General features: G+C 45.4%; 1 protein-coding gene across 2 annotated transcripts in view; it reads left to right on the forward strand.

Annotated features, from left to right (window-relative positions):
- LOC138961564 (protein DOP1A-like) overlaps positions 1-13,400 on the forward strand; it is a 63,633-nt gene that overhangs the window by 16,915 nt on the left and 33,318 nt on the right. For both annotated transcript variants that reach the window (XM_070333228.1, XM_070333229.1), the window contains exons 14-24: positions 655-814; positions 2,143-2,383; positions 3,180-3,407; positions 6,377-6,584; positions 8,038-8,241; positions 8,840-8,965; positions 9,856-10,002; positions 10,944-11,104; positions 11,502-11,568; positions 11,665-11,844; positions 11,997-12,178. In XM_070333228.1, coding sequence (XP_070189329.1) covers positions 655-814; positions 2,143-2,383; positions 3,180-3,407; positions 6,377-6,584; positions 8,038-8,241; positions 8,840-8,965; positions 9,856-10,002; positions 10,944-11,104; positions 11,502-11,568; positions 11,665-11,844; positions 11,997-12,178 — 1,904 coding nt within the window. The remainder of the gene's footprint in view (positions 1-654; positions 815-2,142; positions 2,384-3,179; positions 3,408-6,376; positions 6,585-8,037; positions 8,242-8,839; positions 8,966-9,855; positions 10,003-10,943; positions 11,105-11,501; positions 11,569-11,664; positions 11,845-11,996; positions 12,179-13,400) is intronic.

Below are 13,400 nucleotides of genomic sequence, written 5' to 3' on the forward strand. Positions count from 1 at the left end.
GTGTGTATGTGTGTGTAGAGAGATTCACAGAAAACTACTGGACAGATCTTCATGATACTTTATATGTTAATTGTTCCAGATGACAGCCCAAAATGTTTTTCTATACTTTTGCGGTCTCGAATTACAATGACTGTTGAGATCTGTCAAATGTAATATTTTGGTCAAAAATACAAATAACAAATGATGTTTGATTGATTATATAGTGGGCCTGAAACATCTTTTGAAGTACACAGTAGGGGCGGGGATGTAGCTCAGTCGGTAGCGCGCTGGATTTGTATCCAGTTGGCCGCTGTCAGCGTGAGTTCGTCCCCACGTTCGGCGAGAGATTTATTTCTAAGAGTCAACTTTGTGTGCAGACTCTCCTCGGTGTCCGAACACCCCCGTGTGTACACGCAAGCACAAGACCAAGTGCACACGAAAAAGATCCTGTAATCCATGTCAGAGTTCGGTGGGTTATAGAAACACGAAAATACCCAGCATGCTTCCTCCAAAAACGGCGTATGACTGCCTAAATGGCGGGGTAAAAAACGGTCATACACGTAAAATTCCACTCGTGCAAAAAACACGAGTGTACGTGGGAGTTTCAGCCCACGAACGCAGAAGAAGAAGAAGAAGAAGAAGTACACAGTTTAATGCGTTTTATCTGTGTTCTAGGTGTTAACCCTGTTGCTGTCAGAACTGCTGTCAATCATGCGTGACAGTGGGCGAAGCTTCGTGTCCTACATCTCTGACCTGTTGGGACGCTGCAAGCTGCAGAAAGCCTTGCTACACACTCTGCTGGCCAGTGTGTACGATGCCCGTGTCAAGACGCACAGTGAGTGTACAGTTATACAGTTATGCATGCACAGTTATAGTTATACACGTGTAGCTTTGTACAGAAAGCCTTGCTACACACTCTGCTGTCCAGTGTGTACAATGCTCGCGTCAAGACGCACAGTGAGTGTACAGTTACACAGTTATGCATGTACAGTTATACAGTTATACATGTACAGTTATAGTTATACACCTGTAACTTTGGCCAGTGTGTATGATGACCGCGTTTATACACGATTTTCGGATCAGTGTTTGTATTTTAAAAAAAAATGTGTACCGAACTTTCCAGGTCATAAGGCGCGACTTTTTTCCTCGAGTTTGACCCCTGCGTCTTGTATAACGAAGCGCCTAATCCGTGTATGAAATACCAAAAAAATCAAAGAGACCGCCTGAGTACCAGTCAAACAACTTGTGATAATGCATGTTTCAGCTACTAGGTACTACCCTGGCCAAGTTTCCTCTCAAGACATCAAAGAGACCGCCCCATAGGTTAAACTGGTCACTGACCCCGGTGCAGGAAGTGTTTCCTCTCTCAGATCTATGACAGGGGAACCACCTCTCATAGCAAAAACTGGGTCATTGACCCCTGGGAAGAAGGTCAGTGTCTAAACAAGGCAACCCAGCTATCACAATGGACCTGCCTTTGATCTCGCCGCACACACAGAGCACCGGTATACTTTTTTTAATTTTGGTGCGCCCTATCGGCCTCCTGCGCCCAATGGGTGACTGGAATACAATCTTTTTTAAAAAGAGGGGGGTGCGCCTTATGCGCTGTAGCGCCTTGTAACCCGGAAAGTACGGTAGGTATTCAGGGGGTGGGGGGCATTTTTTGAATGTGGTTCGTCCAAATTGTGTGAGAAATCACTGTAATGCCGTACAATGCTGAAATGCTGAAGCGTCCCTACATTACATAGACCACCACCCGTTTTCTTTGGATGCACACTTTAACTACATACGTGCCGACAAAATGTTGATCATTGCTTCAATACTTTGAAGCTGTTGCTTGAATAATAACCAGGTAAAATTAGTATTTCGGTGTTCAGTCAAATTTCTACCACAGACATACATACATACGCATGCACGCATGCACACACGCACGCACAGACAGACAAAAGTTAGCATCGCATAGGCTACACTTACGTGAGCCAAAAAGAGGGTATCAAAAGGGAGGGAGTGTTGGATTGGCTGGGTCTTAAAGTGAAGGTTCCACTGTACCACTATAATCCTCCCCTCTCTCTCCCACCAGGCAGCAAGCGTGTGCCCAGCCTGACGGAGGCCATCATCGAGTTCCACTGTACCACTATAATCCTCCCCTCTCTCTCCCTCCAGGCAGCAAGCGCGTGCCCAGCCTGACGGAGGCCATCATCGAGTTCAACGAGCAGGGGCTGGACGGGTCCATGAAGGAGGCATTCCAGATCAGCCTGCTGCGTCTGGTGCTGGTCACCGTCATGCTGGAGGACCAGATCTCGCTCAGCGGCGGCTCCCTCCCCCCCGACCTCCCCGCCGGCACCACCGCCTCCGAGTGGGACCGGGTTCGAACCAGCGTGCAGTACTCGCTGACCAGAGTCAGGTGGGTGGTCTGGGATAGGTTTGAACCAGCGTGCAGTACTCGCTGACCAGAGTCAGGTGGGTGGTCTGGGATAGGTTCGACAGAAGATGTTTTTGTCATGGCTGGAAGTGTTTGCCTCGACAAAAATGGGATATGGCAGCTGTTTCAACACATAGTTTGCAATGTGGTTTGGGAAAAATGAAGATTCGTGTTGGTGTGTGGGTGTGTGCTTGCGTGCATGCATGTGTGCATGCGTGTGTGTACATATGCACAATGATTTGTGTAAAATCTGTACTGTTCTGTAGTAGTGGATCTTTTTCTACAAAACAACAATCACAGGTTGTGTCCAGTATGAGTTCAAGTAATGCTGGACCTCAGTTTGCTGAAATTTATTGCTCCAAAAGATTCACACTATATGTGTTCTTGTGTAGACCAATGTGTGTGTGTGTTGTGTGTGTGTGTTGTGTGTGTGTGTTGTGTGTGTGTGTTGTGTGTGTGTGTTGTGTTGTGTTGTGTGTGTGTTGTGTGTGTGTTTGTGTGGGTCTGACAGGTTTCTCATATCACTTGCTTCATTTCTCTTGGTTCTAATGGCATTCATGTAGAGTTAAACATTAGACAGAAGTTTATGTTTTGTATAATATAAAATTGATTATGTTATACAGAAAAAGACCAAGGAAGAAGGATGCTCCCCGCCTTAAAAAAAAAATCAATAAAAAAAAATCGGGCAAAAAATATGGGTTCAAGCAATGCAACTGCGGCCAAAAAAAATAAATAAATAAAATAAAAGGCATTTATGTAGATCTATGCATGTGTGCAGGTTCAGAGCCACGGAGCCCATCACCCAGCAAACCATGTTCCTATCGGGTGTTCTCAGCGCGCTCAAGCAGCGCCACCTGTGCCACCTTCACCGACACTGGGTGGGCCTCGTGACGTCGGCGCTGCCGTTCATGGGCCGCTCCCTGACGCAGGTGGTGCTGTGCATCGTGTCCCAGCTGTGTCGCAACCTGGAGGGTCTGGCTGCCGAGTGCACCGCCAACAAGTCCAAGTGAGTCTACTTGACACTGTGTCATGGGTGATTTTCCTTTCGTATTATACGGAATTCCGTATTAACTTTTTTGTTGTTGTTGTAAAGTTGCATTTTAATCAATCTGTTTGTTAGTCGCGATACGGTGGACCGAGGTTGAGGATAGGTGCTGGCTAGGTTTAAAAAAAAGTTCAGTATTGGATTTTATTTGATAATCATCCCTGCTGTGTTTGGGCGGTCCCTTAACTCATTGTCTCCCAGGTACGGATATATCCTTACCCACTCATATGGCTCTATCTGACCAGGTACGGATATATCCGCTCAGATGGTTAGCTTCAGTCGCTTCCTGTAACATCCATCTAATGCCTGCATTCCAGCCTGTTGATACACAGTTACTACACAGTTTCTACAATTCTGAGTGACCTGCTGCAGCACAGCTGGTCTCTGCTAAAAAAAAAACTTGGTCAACATAGGTGGGGTAGAAAGTGTTAATTGAGCCCGAAGCCGACTTCCCAAAGGCTTTGCAAAGTCGATAAGCGAAAACTCAGTGCTAAAGCTTTGTATAGCCACTTTCGCAAATACTAGTCCTGGATCTGGGGGGAGGGGGTGCTTACCTGGGTTCTGGATACCCCCGTTCCCCCGTTTCCCTCTCCCCCTTTATCCTTACCCGGCAAATGTACGTTTTTCTTCAAGGAGAGACCCAAAATAACCCTTTTAAATTGACGTTGTCATGGAATTTTCAATTTGTGTTTGTGTATCTGTTTGCGTGTATGCGTGCTCGCTTCCCTTTCTGTTTGTATGTTTGTGTGTGTTCTGTCAGTCTGTCCCTGATTGCCTGGCCTGCTTTGCATGTGAATGCAACCATTGTGTTTGTCAATTATGGTTGATGGTTAATTTGCGATCAGACCTGGCCAGAGCAGCAAGGTTGGCCTAGTGGTAAGGCGTCCGCCCCGTGATCGGGAGGTCGTGGGTTCGAACCCCGGCCGGGTCATACCTAAGACTTTAAAATTGGCAATCTAGTGGCTGCTCTGCCTGGCGTCTGGCATTATGGGGTTAGTGCTAGGACTGGTTGGTCCGGTGTCAGAATAATGTGACTGGGTGAGACATGAAGCCTGTGTTGCGACTTCTGTCTTGTGTGTGGCGCACGTTATATGTCAAAGCAGCACCGCCCTGATATGTCCCTTCGTGGTCGGCTGGGCGTTAAGCAAAACAAGCAAGCAAGCAAACCTGGCCAGAGAGCATAACTCCAGAAGCAAAACTGTGGGGAACTGTGGAAGACCTGCGTCGAACTTGCCAGTTCATAGCATCAGCAGGCATAAGACTATGAGTGACACAACCGTCGAATGCTGAAGAAGTAGTAGAATGGCCGTCATTCCGTACTTTCTTACCATCCTGACGAAGGCAGTTTATCTGCCGAAATATTGCTCAAAACAAGTACCTAACCTGGTTACTGGCGTGTCTTCTTTTTATTTAGAAGTACATGTAGAAGGTTAATTTGGTGACTGTGGTTTCTTTTTATTTAGAAGTAGAAGAAGGTTAATTTGGTGACTGTGGCTTCTTTTTATTTAGAAGTAGAAGGTTAATTTGGTGACTGTGTCTTCTTTTTATTTAGAAGTAGAAGAAGGTTAATTTGGTGACTGTGGCTTCTTTTTATTTAGAAGTAGAAGGTTAATTTGGTGACTGTGTCTTCTTTTTATTTAGAAGTAGAAGGTTAATTTGGTGACTGTGGCTTCTTTTTATTTAGAAGTAGAAGGTTAATTTGGTGACTGTGGCTTCTTTTTATTTAGAAGTAGAAGGTTAATTTGGTGACTGTGGCTTCTTTTTATTTAGAAGTAGAAGGTTAATTTGGTGACTGTGGCTTCTTTTTATTTAAAAGTAGAAGAAGGTTAATTTGGTGACTGTGGCTTCTTTTTATTTAGAAGTAGAAGGTTAATTTGGTGACTGTGTCTTCTTTTTATTTAGAAGTAGAAGAAGGTTAATTTGGTGACTGTGGTTTCTTTTTATTTAGAAGTAGTAGAAGGTTAATTTGGTGACTGTGTCTTCTTTTTATTCAGAAGTAGAAGAAGGTTAATTTGGTGACTGTGGTTTCTTTTTGAGTCACTTGAGAAAAAGTGACTCTATGTAATCGGTCAGTGTTAGTCTGTCCGGCCGGCCGGCCGTCCGGCCGGCCGTCCGGCCGTCCGGCCGTCCGTCCGGCCGTCCGGCCGTCCGTCCGTAGACACCACCTTAACGTTGGACTTTTCTCGGAAACTATCAAAGCGATCGGGCTCATATTTTGTTTAGTCGTGACCTCCAATGACCTCTACACTTTAACGATGGTTTCGTTGACCTTTGACCTTTTTCAAGGTCACAGGTCAGCGTCAAAGGAAAAATTAGACATTTTATATCTTTGACAAACTTTTCTCGGAAACTATCAAAGCGATCGGGCTCATATTTTGTTTAGTCGTGACCTCCAATGACCTCTACACTTTAACGATGGTTTCGTTGACCTTTGACCTTTTTCAAGGTCACAGGTCAGCGTCAAAGGAAAAATTAGACATTTTATATCTTTGACAAAGTTCATCGGATGTGATTGAAACTTTGTAGGATTATTCTTTACATCAAAGTATTTACATCTGTAGCCTTTTACGAACGTTATCAGAAAAACAAGGGAGATAACTAGCCTTTTCTGTTCGGCAACACACAACTTAACGTTGGGCTTTTCTCGGAAACTATAAAAGTGACCGGGCTCAAATTTTATGTGAACGTGACTCATTGTGTTGTGAATAGCAATTTCTTCCTGTCCATGATGCCTCATATAATATTCAGAACTGCGAAAGTGACTCGATCGAGCGTTTGCTCTTCTTGTTATTTAGAAGTAGTAGAAGGTTAATTTGGTGACTGTGTCTTCTTTTTATCTAGAAGTAGTAGAAGGTTAATTTGGTGACTGTGTCTTCTTTTTATCTAGAAGTAGAAGAAGGTTAATTTGGTGACAATTGGATGTCTTGCAGAGTGACCAAGGTCCCTCCTGACCACGTGGTGACCCTCCTGGAGGGACTGACCACCCTGTGTCACTACTGTCTGCTGGACTCCAACACCAACGTGTCCATTGGTCAGCCCGCCCCCGCCCCCACCTCCAACGTTACCACGGAGACGGCCAGTGCCGGACACATCCTGACCAACCTCATTCACGTCTTCAACCCCTTAGGCAGTGGCAGGGTCAGTACTTGGTGTATCTGTCTGTCTGTCTGTCTGTCTGTCTGTCTGTCTGTCTGTCTGTCTGTGTCTGTCTGTCTGTCTGTCTGTCTGTTTGTTTGTATGTTCGTTTGACTGTCTGTCAAGGCTGTCCTTAATTGAGAATCAAAGAACAAGAACGGACCAGGTCATTGGAACGTTTAATTACTGAAAAAAACAAAACCGTTACATTTACAGTATGTGGACCCAGCGGTTTTTTATATCATCAATTCTGAGTAGTTTCTGGATGTTTATTACTCGGAGCTGCCAACTGCTATTCTTTTGGCGTAGCATGCTACGTTTTAAGACCAGTTGCTACGCTGTTACGCCAAGCTTAAAATTGCTACGCTCAAACAAATAATCACAAGCGTGCAACAGTTTGCTCTTTCTTGTGAGCTCTTTCTTGTGAGCCCTGGTACTCGTTTCTGATTCTTGCTCCGTGAAGCGGTAAGAATATGGGTCATAAAACATTTTGCACGCTGAAAAGTGGCACTTCAGACACTCTCTATGGAGATTTATGTTCCTGCTTCCTAAATAAATTTATTAGAAATGTATATATGCTTGCATGAAATAGCATAAATGCAGAGGTGCGAATACATTTTAGACAATGCTACACTTCCACACCATTTAGCCACGCTAATAATTCCCCCAAAAATCTGAATTGCTACACTTGAGGCTTCACAAGGGATGGCAGGTCTGATTTCTGTACAGTACATGACGCCATTGTAACAGTAGGGACTAAGTCTTGGTGGTTCTCTGTACAGTACATGACGCCATTGTAACAGTAGGGACTAAGTCTTGGTGGTTCTCTGTGCTTCATGTCGTAGTCTCTTTCTCCATCTCACAGTACAAGACGCTTCACCTGTCCTAGAGCATGGATGCAGAAGTATCATCTTTAAATGTCAGTGTCTTGTTTTCCAGTATTGGCGTATGCTTTTGCAACAGGTCAGCTCATTTGAAGATGTTTAGTTGTCTTTTTAGTTTGTGTTTGAGTTTACCAACAAAAATGTCAGTGGTTTATAACTGATTTTTTGTCATGAATGCAACTGACAACGGTTTTGATTGATTGCGTTTAGTGTTTCAGTTTGTGTTTGTTATGGTTGGTATTTGAAACAAGCATGCCGGGAGAGGGGTTGGAGAAATACACAATAAACAAGTGCTGCAAATCTCTACTAAACTTGTCTCTATATATGTGAGAGAAAAACAACATCAGAAACACACACACACACACACGCACGCACACATGCACTCACTCACGCACTCACCCAGGCGCATGTCCGAGGCTCGTAACAATCTGCTGAGCATCTTGCCTTGAGATATCTCTTATAATCTCTTCCTGTTTTGTTCACCACAGGAGACGAGCCAACAGCCACATAACTCATCAGTCTTACCTTGCCTTGAGATATCTCTTATAATCTCTTTTTTTTGCTCACCACAGGAGACAAGCCCACAGAGAGATACCTCACCGGTCTCACCAGTGTTGGAGGCACGTAACAATCTGCTGAGCATTTTGCCGCGCATCATGGCATGCATGGCCACACTCTGGAAAGCCGTCAACACCGACACTGCTCAGTCAGCAGTCACAGACGTCGCCAGACAGCGCAGGGAGGGTGTGCATCGCTTGATCATGGGAGATTCCAAGGTGAAGGTCTTGGGGTGTGAGCAAGGTGAAGGTCGTGGGGTATGAGTTTATTCCACTGTGTGCTTTGCAGTGGTCGATTTCTGTTAAATGCTTTCTAACGTGTGTGTTGTGACATGCTGCTTGAATCAGCTGAAGATGGTGTCAATGCTAGATTAATTTGCTTTTAATTTGGTTCAGCATGTCTGAGAGAGAATTAGTCTTGCAGCTTACTGCATACATAAGAATTGCTGTGTTTTGCTTTTTTTTTTTTTTTTTTCTTTTTTGTTCTGTGCTTGCTTGTTTTATTGAAAGACAGGTAATGGATTTCTTTTCTCCAGTTACAGTTTATTTGGTTTAATGTAGGCAAGTGCACAGAATTTTTGCAGACCAAATAACCTGAAAAATGAATTACCCTTAGAAACATTGAAATGAAAGGGCTTGAATGACCAGTGTATTTAAGATTAGAGTATCCCTCTCTGGGCGAGGGCTGGTTGAAAAGAAGCTCATTTATATAGCTTATGCCACAACCCTCGTAAAATAAAATTTGATTTGATTTGATTTGATTTGAGTGTCAGTGTGGTAATAACGTCGGTCATAGAATCCTGTGTCCACCATGCAGGTTGTCCGACAGCACGTCCTGGAGCTGTTGAGTCCCCTCTCCCTCCTCCATGGCAACCATCTGCTAGCAGCCTTCGCTGTCGCCTGGAACGATCGTCGCCAGAAACCTGCCGGGCCCATCAAAAAGGTATGGCCAAACAAAAATATATGTTGGTTTAGGGTAACATGACCAAAACAATTAGGGTCGGTAGGTCGGGGTTTTGTGTGTGTTGTTGTTGTCTGGGTATGGTTCGCCAAGTGTGCCAGAGGTTGTTTTTTTGTTGTTTTAAATTCCAGAAATGATAAAAAAAAGATTAAGGTCGGTGGGAAAAAATAGGGTCGGTCGGATTACCCTAAACCAACATATATTTTGATTTGGTCTAAGAGAGAGGGAGAGGTGGACTGGTTGATCTTTGTTACACAAGGGTAGAGGTTTTATGCAGAAGCTAGTTTTACAATCTTCACCCTGCTAAAACTAGGATGTAAAGGGGGGAAAAAAAACCCACCACAGTATGGTAATCAAGACAAATACAGAATCAAACAATTAGGATAAAAGTACAAAATAAAAAAAAGGATAGCCAAGGGTTGAACAAGATGAAGGTGAAAAGCAAGTGTGAGAGTGTTCGCATGAGTGTGTGAATGTGAGTGTAGGCATGCTTACCAGCCTGAGATAGAGCAATTTATGGCTGTATGATTCAGACAGGAGTGTTTGCATGTGAGTGTAGGCATGCTTGCCAGCCTGAGATAGAGCAATTTATGGCTGTATGATTCAGACAGGAGTGTTTGCATGTGAGTGTAGGCATGCTTGCCAGCCTGAGATAGAGCAATTTATGGCTGTATGATTCAGACATGAGTGTTTGCATGTGAGTGTGTGTGTGAATGTAGGCAAGCTTGCCAGCCTGAGATAGAGCAATTTATGGCTGTATGATTCAGACAGGAGTGTTTGCATGTGAGTGTGTGTGAGTGTAGATGTAAGTGTGTGAGTGTATACATGCTTGCCAACCCACAAGAGGAGGAAATTGTGTTTGTGTGTTTCAGACGGGAGTGCTACCCCCGCCTTGTGAGGACCAACAGCTGTTGGTTGAGCTGGTCGGTGCCATCAAGGTGTTACCCATGGACACCCTGATTCAGACCATCAAGTCTGTACTCAAACAGCCCCCACACACAGAGCTCAGCAAGAACAAGGTGAGAGATACAGACACCCTGATTCAGACCATCAAGTCTGTGTTCAAACAGCCCCCACACACAGAGCTCAGCAAGAACAAGGTGAGAGATACAGACACCCTGATTCAGACCATCAAGTCTGTACTCAAACAGCCCCCACACACAGAGCTCAGCAAGAACAAGGTGAGAGATACAGACACCCTGATACAGACCATCAAGTCTGTGCTCAAACAGCCCCCACACACAGAGCTCAGCAAGAACAAGGTGAGAGATACAGACACCCTGATACAGACCATCAAGTCTCAAACAGCCCCCACACACAGAGCTCAGCAAGAACAAGGTGAGAGATACAGACACCCTGATACAGACCATCAAGTCTGTACTCAAACAGCCCCCACACACAGAGCTCAGCAAGAACAAGGTGAGAGATACAGACACCCTGATACAGACCATCAAGTCTGTGTTCAAACAGCCCCCACACACAGAGCTCAGCAAGAACAAGGTGAGAGATACAGACACCCTGATACAGACCATCAAGTCTGTGCTCAAACAGCCCCCTTACACAGAGCCCAGCAAGAACAAGGTGAGAGATACAGACACCCTGATACAGACCATCAAGTCTGTGCTCAAACAGCCCCCACACACAGAGCTCAGCAAGAACAAGGTGAGAGATACAGACACCCTGATACAGACCATCAAGTCTGTACTCAAACAGCCCCCACACACAGAGCCCAGTAAGAACAAGGTGAGAGATACAGACACATAAGTCTGCTCAAACACATCTACAACCACACCTGTTAAAACTTGCCCTTTGGGATACGCGCTGCAATGCAATAGCTGTTGATCCAATAATTTTAAGGTCAATGCCTTGTTTGTCAGTGTTACGGTGTAGCTCGCACTACTGCTGTTATAATAATTATTTGCACTGCTCACAGAGTTTTTTTAATTGTTTTATTTTACAGAAATCGGTGCCACTAGAGGTGAACCTGCTGCAGTTTTTCTTTGTGTACGTCCAACAACACACCGGCGCTCAGCTGCTGGACTCGTGGCCTGCACTGTTGTCGCTAATCAGAGACGTCATGGCCATGGGACTACAGCCACCTGCTACCTTCGTCCTCTTGCAGTGAGTCTGTCTCTCTGTCTGTCTGTCTGTATGTCTGTTTGTCTGTCTTCATTGCTGTTCCTCCGAAAGCGGCGTATGGCTGCCTAAATGGCGGGGTAAAAACGGTCATACACGTAAAAGCCGTGGGAGTTTCAGCCCATGAACGAACAAACAAACTGCTGTCGATCAGAGACGTCATGGCCATGGGGCTACAGCCACCTGCTACCTTCGTCCTCTTGCAGTGAGTCTGTCTCTCTGTCTGTCTCTCTGACTGTCTCTCTGTCTCTCTGTCTCTCTGTCTCTCTGTCTGTCGCTCAACACTTCTTTTGGCAGGGTGTGTTCTGCTTCCTTCGATACAGCTGTGACACATGTTAAAGCTACTGTGGACTAGTATTGATTGTCTCCCTTTCTGTTGCAGGATTCTCAATGACTTTGTGCACAAAGCCCCTGCACTGGAAGAGAAGAAAGCACAGAAGGAGCTACAGGTGAGAAAACTCGTGTTGTGAAGAGTATGAGGTGTTTTCAGCATTCTGAACAGTGGGGCAAGTTTGTATCTGTGGGATATTCTATCTGTATTGCAGGACATCACCCAGAAACTTCTGGAGTCGGTCACCATGATCGCAGGCACGTCGCTGGAACAAACAACGTGGCTGAGAAGAAACTACGCAGTCAAGCCAGGCCCGCAGTCGGAGCTGACCGAAGGCGACGAAGCAGAAACGGAGCAAGCTGAGGCGGCAGCTGCAGCCAGCAAGCAAGTGAAGGTGAAAGAGAAATCTCAAAACAAAACTGCCTATGTTCCAAAATTGATAATTTTTTAAATAATTAAACTAATAAATGTTATTTTTGATATATTTAAAAACAAAATGGTATAATGAAACGTTCCAACAACATACCTTTTCTTGTTTTTTTTAAGGTGAAGGAGGTGGCGGTTACGGGGGCGACAGATTCCAAGTACAGCGTGCAGGCGCTAATGCTGCTGGCCGAGCTGACGGCGCCCATGTTGGACGTGGTCTACAGCAGTGAGGAGAAAGACAAGGTGGTGCCCTTCCTCACCACCCTGCTACACAACGTCTTTCCTTACCTCAGGCATCACAGGTAATCTTGGGTTAACCTTAGGGAGATGTAGCAGTGAGGAGAAAGACAAGGTGGTGACCTTCCTCACCACCCTGCTACACAACGTCTTTCCTTACCTCAGGCATCACAGGTAATCTTGGGTTAACCTTAGGGAGATGTAGCAGTGAGGAGAAAGACAAGGTGGTGCCCTTCCTCACCACCCTGCTACACAACGTCTTACCTTACCTTAGGCATCACAGGTAATCTTGGGTCAATCTTAGGGAGATGTAGCTCAGTCAATAGCAGTGAGGAGAAAGACAAGGTGGTGACCTTCCTCACCACCCTGCTACACAACGTCTTTCCTTACCTCAGGCATCACAGGTAATCTTGGGTCAATCTTAGGGAGATGTAGCTCAGTCAATAGCAGTGAGGAGAAAGACAAGGTGGTGACCTTCCTCACCACCCTGCTACACAACGTCTTTCCTTACCTCAGGCATCACAGGTAATCTTGGGTCAATCTTAGGGAGATGTAGCTCAGTCAAAAGCAGTGAGGAGAAAGACAAGGTGGTGACCTTCCTCACCACCCTGCTACACAACGTCTTACCTTATCTCAGGCATCACAGGTAATCTTGTGTCAATCTTAGGGAGATGTAGCTCAGTCAATAGCAGTGAGGAAAAAGACAAGGTGGTGACCTTCCTCACCACCCTGCTACACAACGTCTTACCTTACCTCAGGCATCACAGGTAATCTTGGGTCAATCTTAGGGAGATATAGCTCAGTCAATAGCAGTGAGGAGAAAGACAAGGTGGTGACCTTCCTCACCACCCTGCTACACAACGTCTTCCCTTATCTCAGGCATCACAGGTAATCTTGGGTCAACACTGTTGAGTGGCATGGTGAAAGCGGGTGAATTTTGTGCTTTTGAGGTAGATTCTTGCAGAGCTGCCAATGGGCGGTTCTGGTGAGGTTATGCCCCCTCTTTCTTTCGGCTGGTAACTGGCGCCACCTCGCAGCAAAATCACACGAGAAAGAAAAAAAAACTTGCGTTGGTCCCAAATAGCATATCGGTTTGGTAACAGTTCATGTGTAAGTCGTGCATTTTATTCGGTAAACAGACAATGGGCGGTTCTGGTGAGGTTATGCCCCTTCTTTCTTTCGGCTGGTAACTGGCGCCACCTCGCGGCAAGATCACAGGAGTTGTCTCGCGTTATCACCCCAGAAGCGCTCATTGCTACGCTTTCAGCGTTGCATGCTACATTTTAA

Source organism: Littorina saxatilis, linkage group LG3 (assembly GCF_037325665.1).
Source record: "Littorina saxatilis isolate snail1 linkage group LG3, US_GU_Lsax_2.0, whole genome shotgun sequence".
NCBI lineage: Eukaryota > Metazoa > Mollusca > Gastropoda > Littorinimorpha > Littorinidae > Littorina > Littorina saxatilis.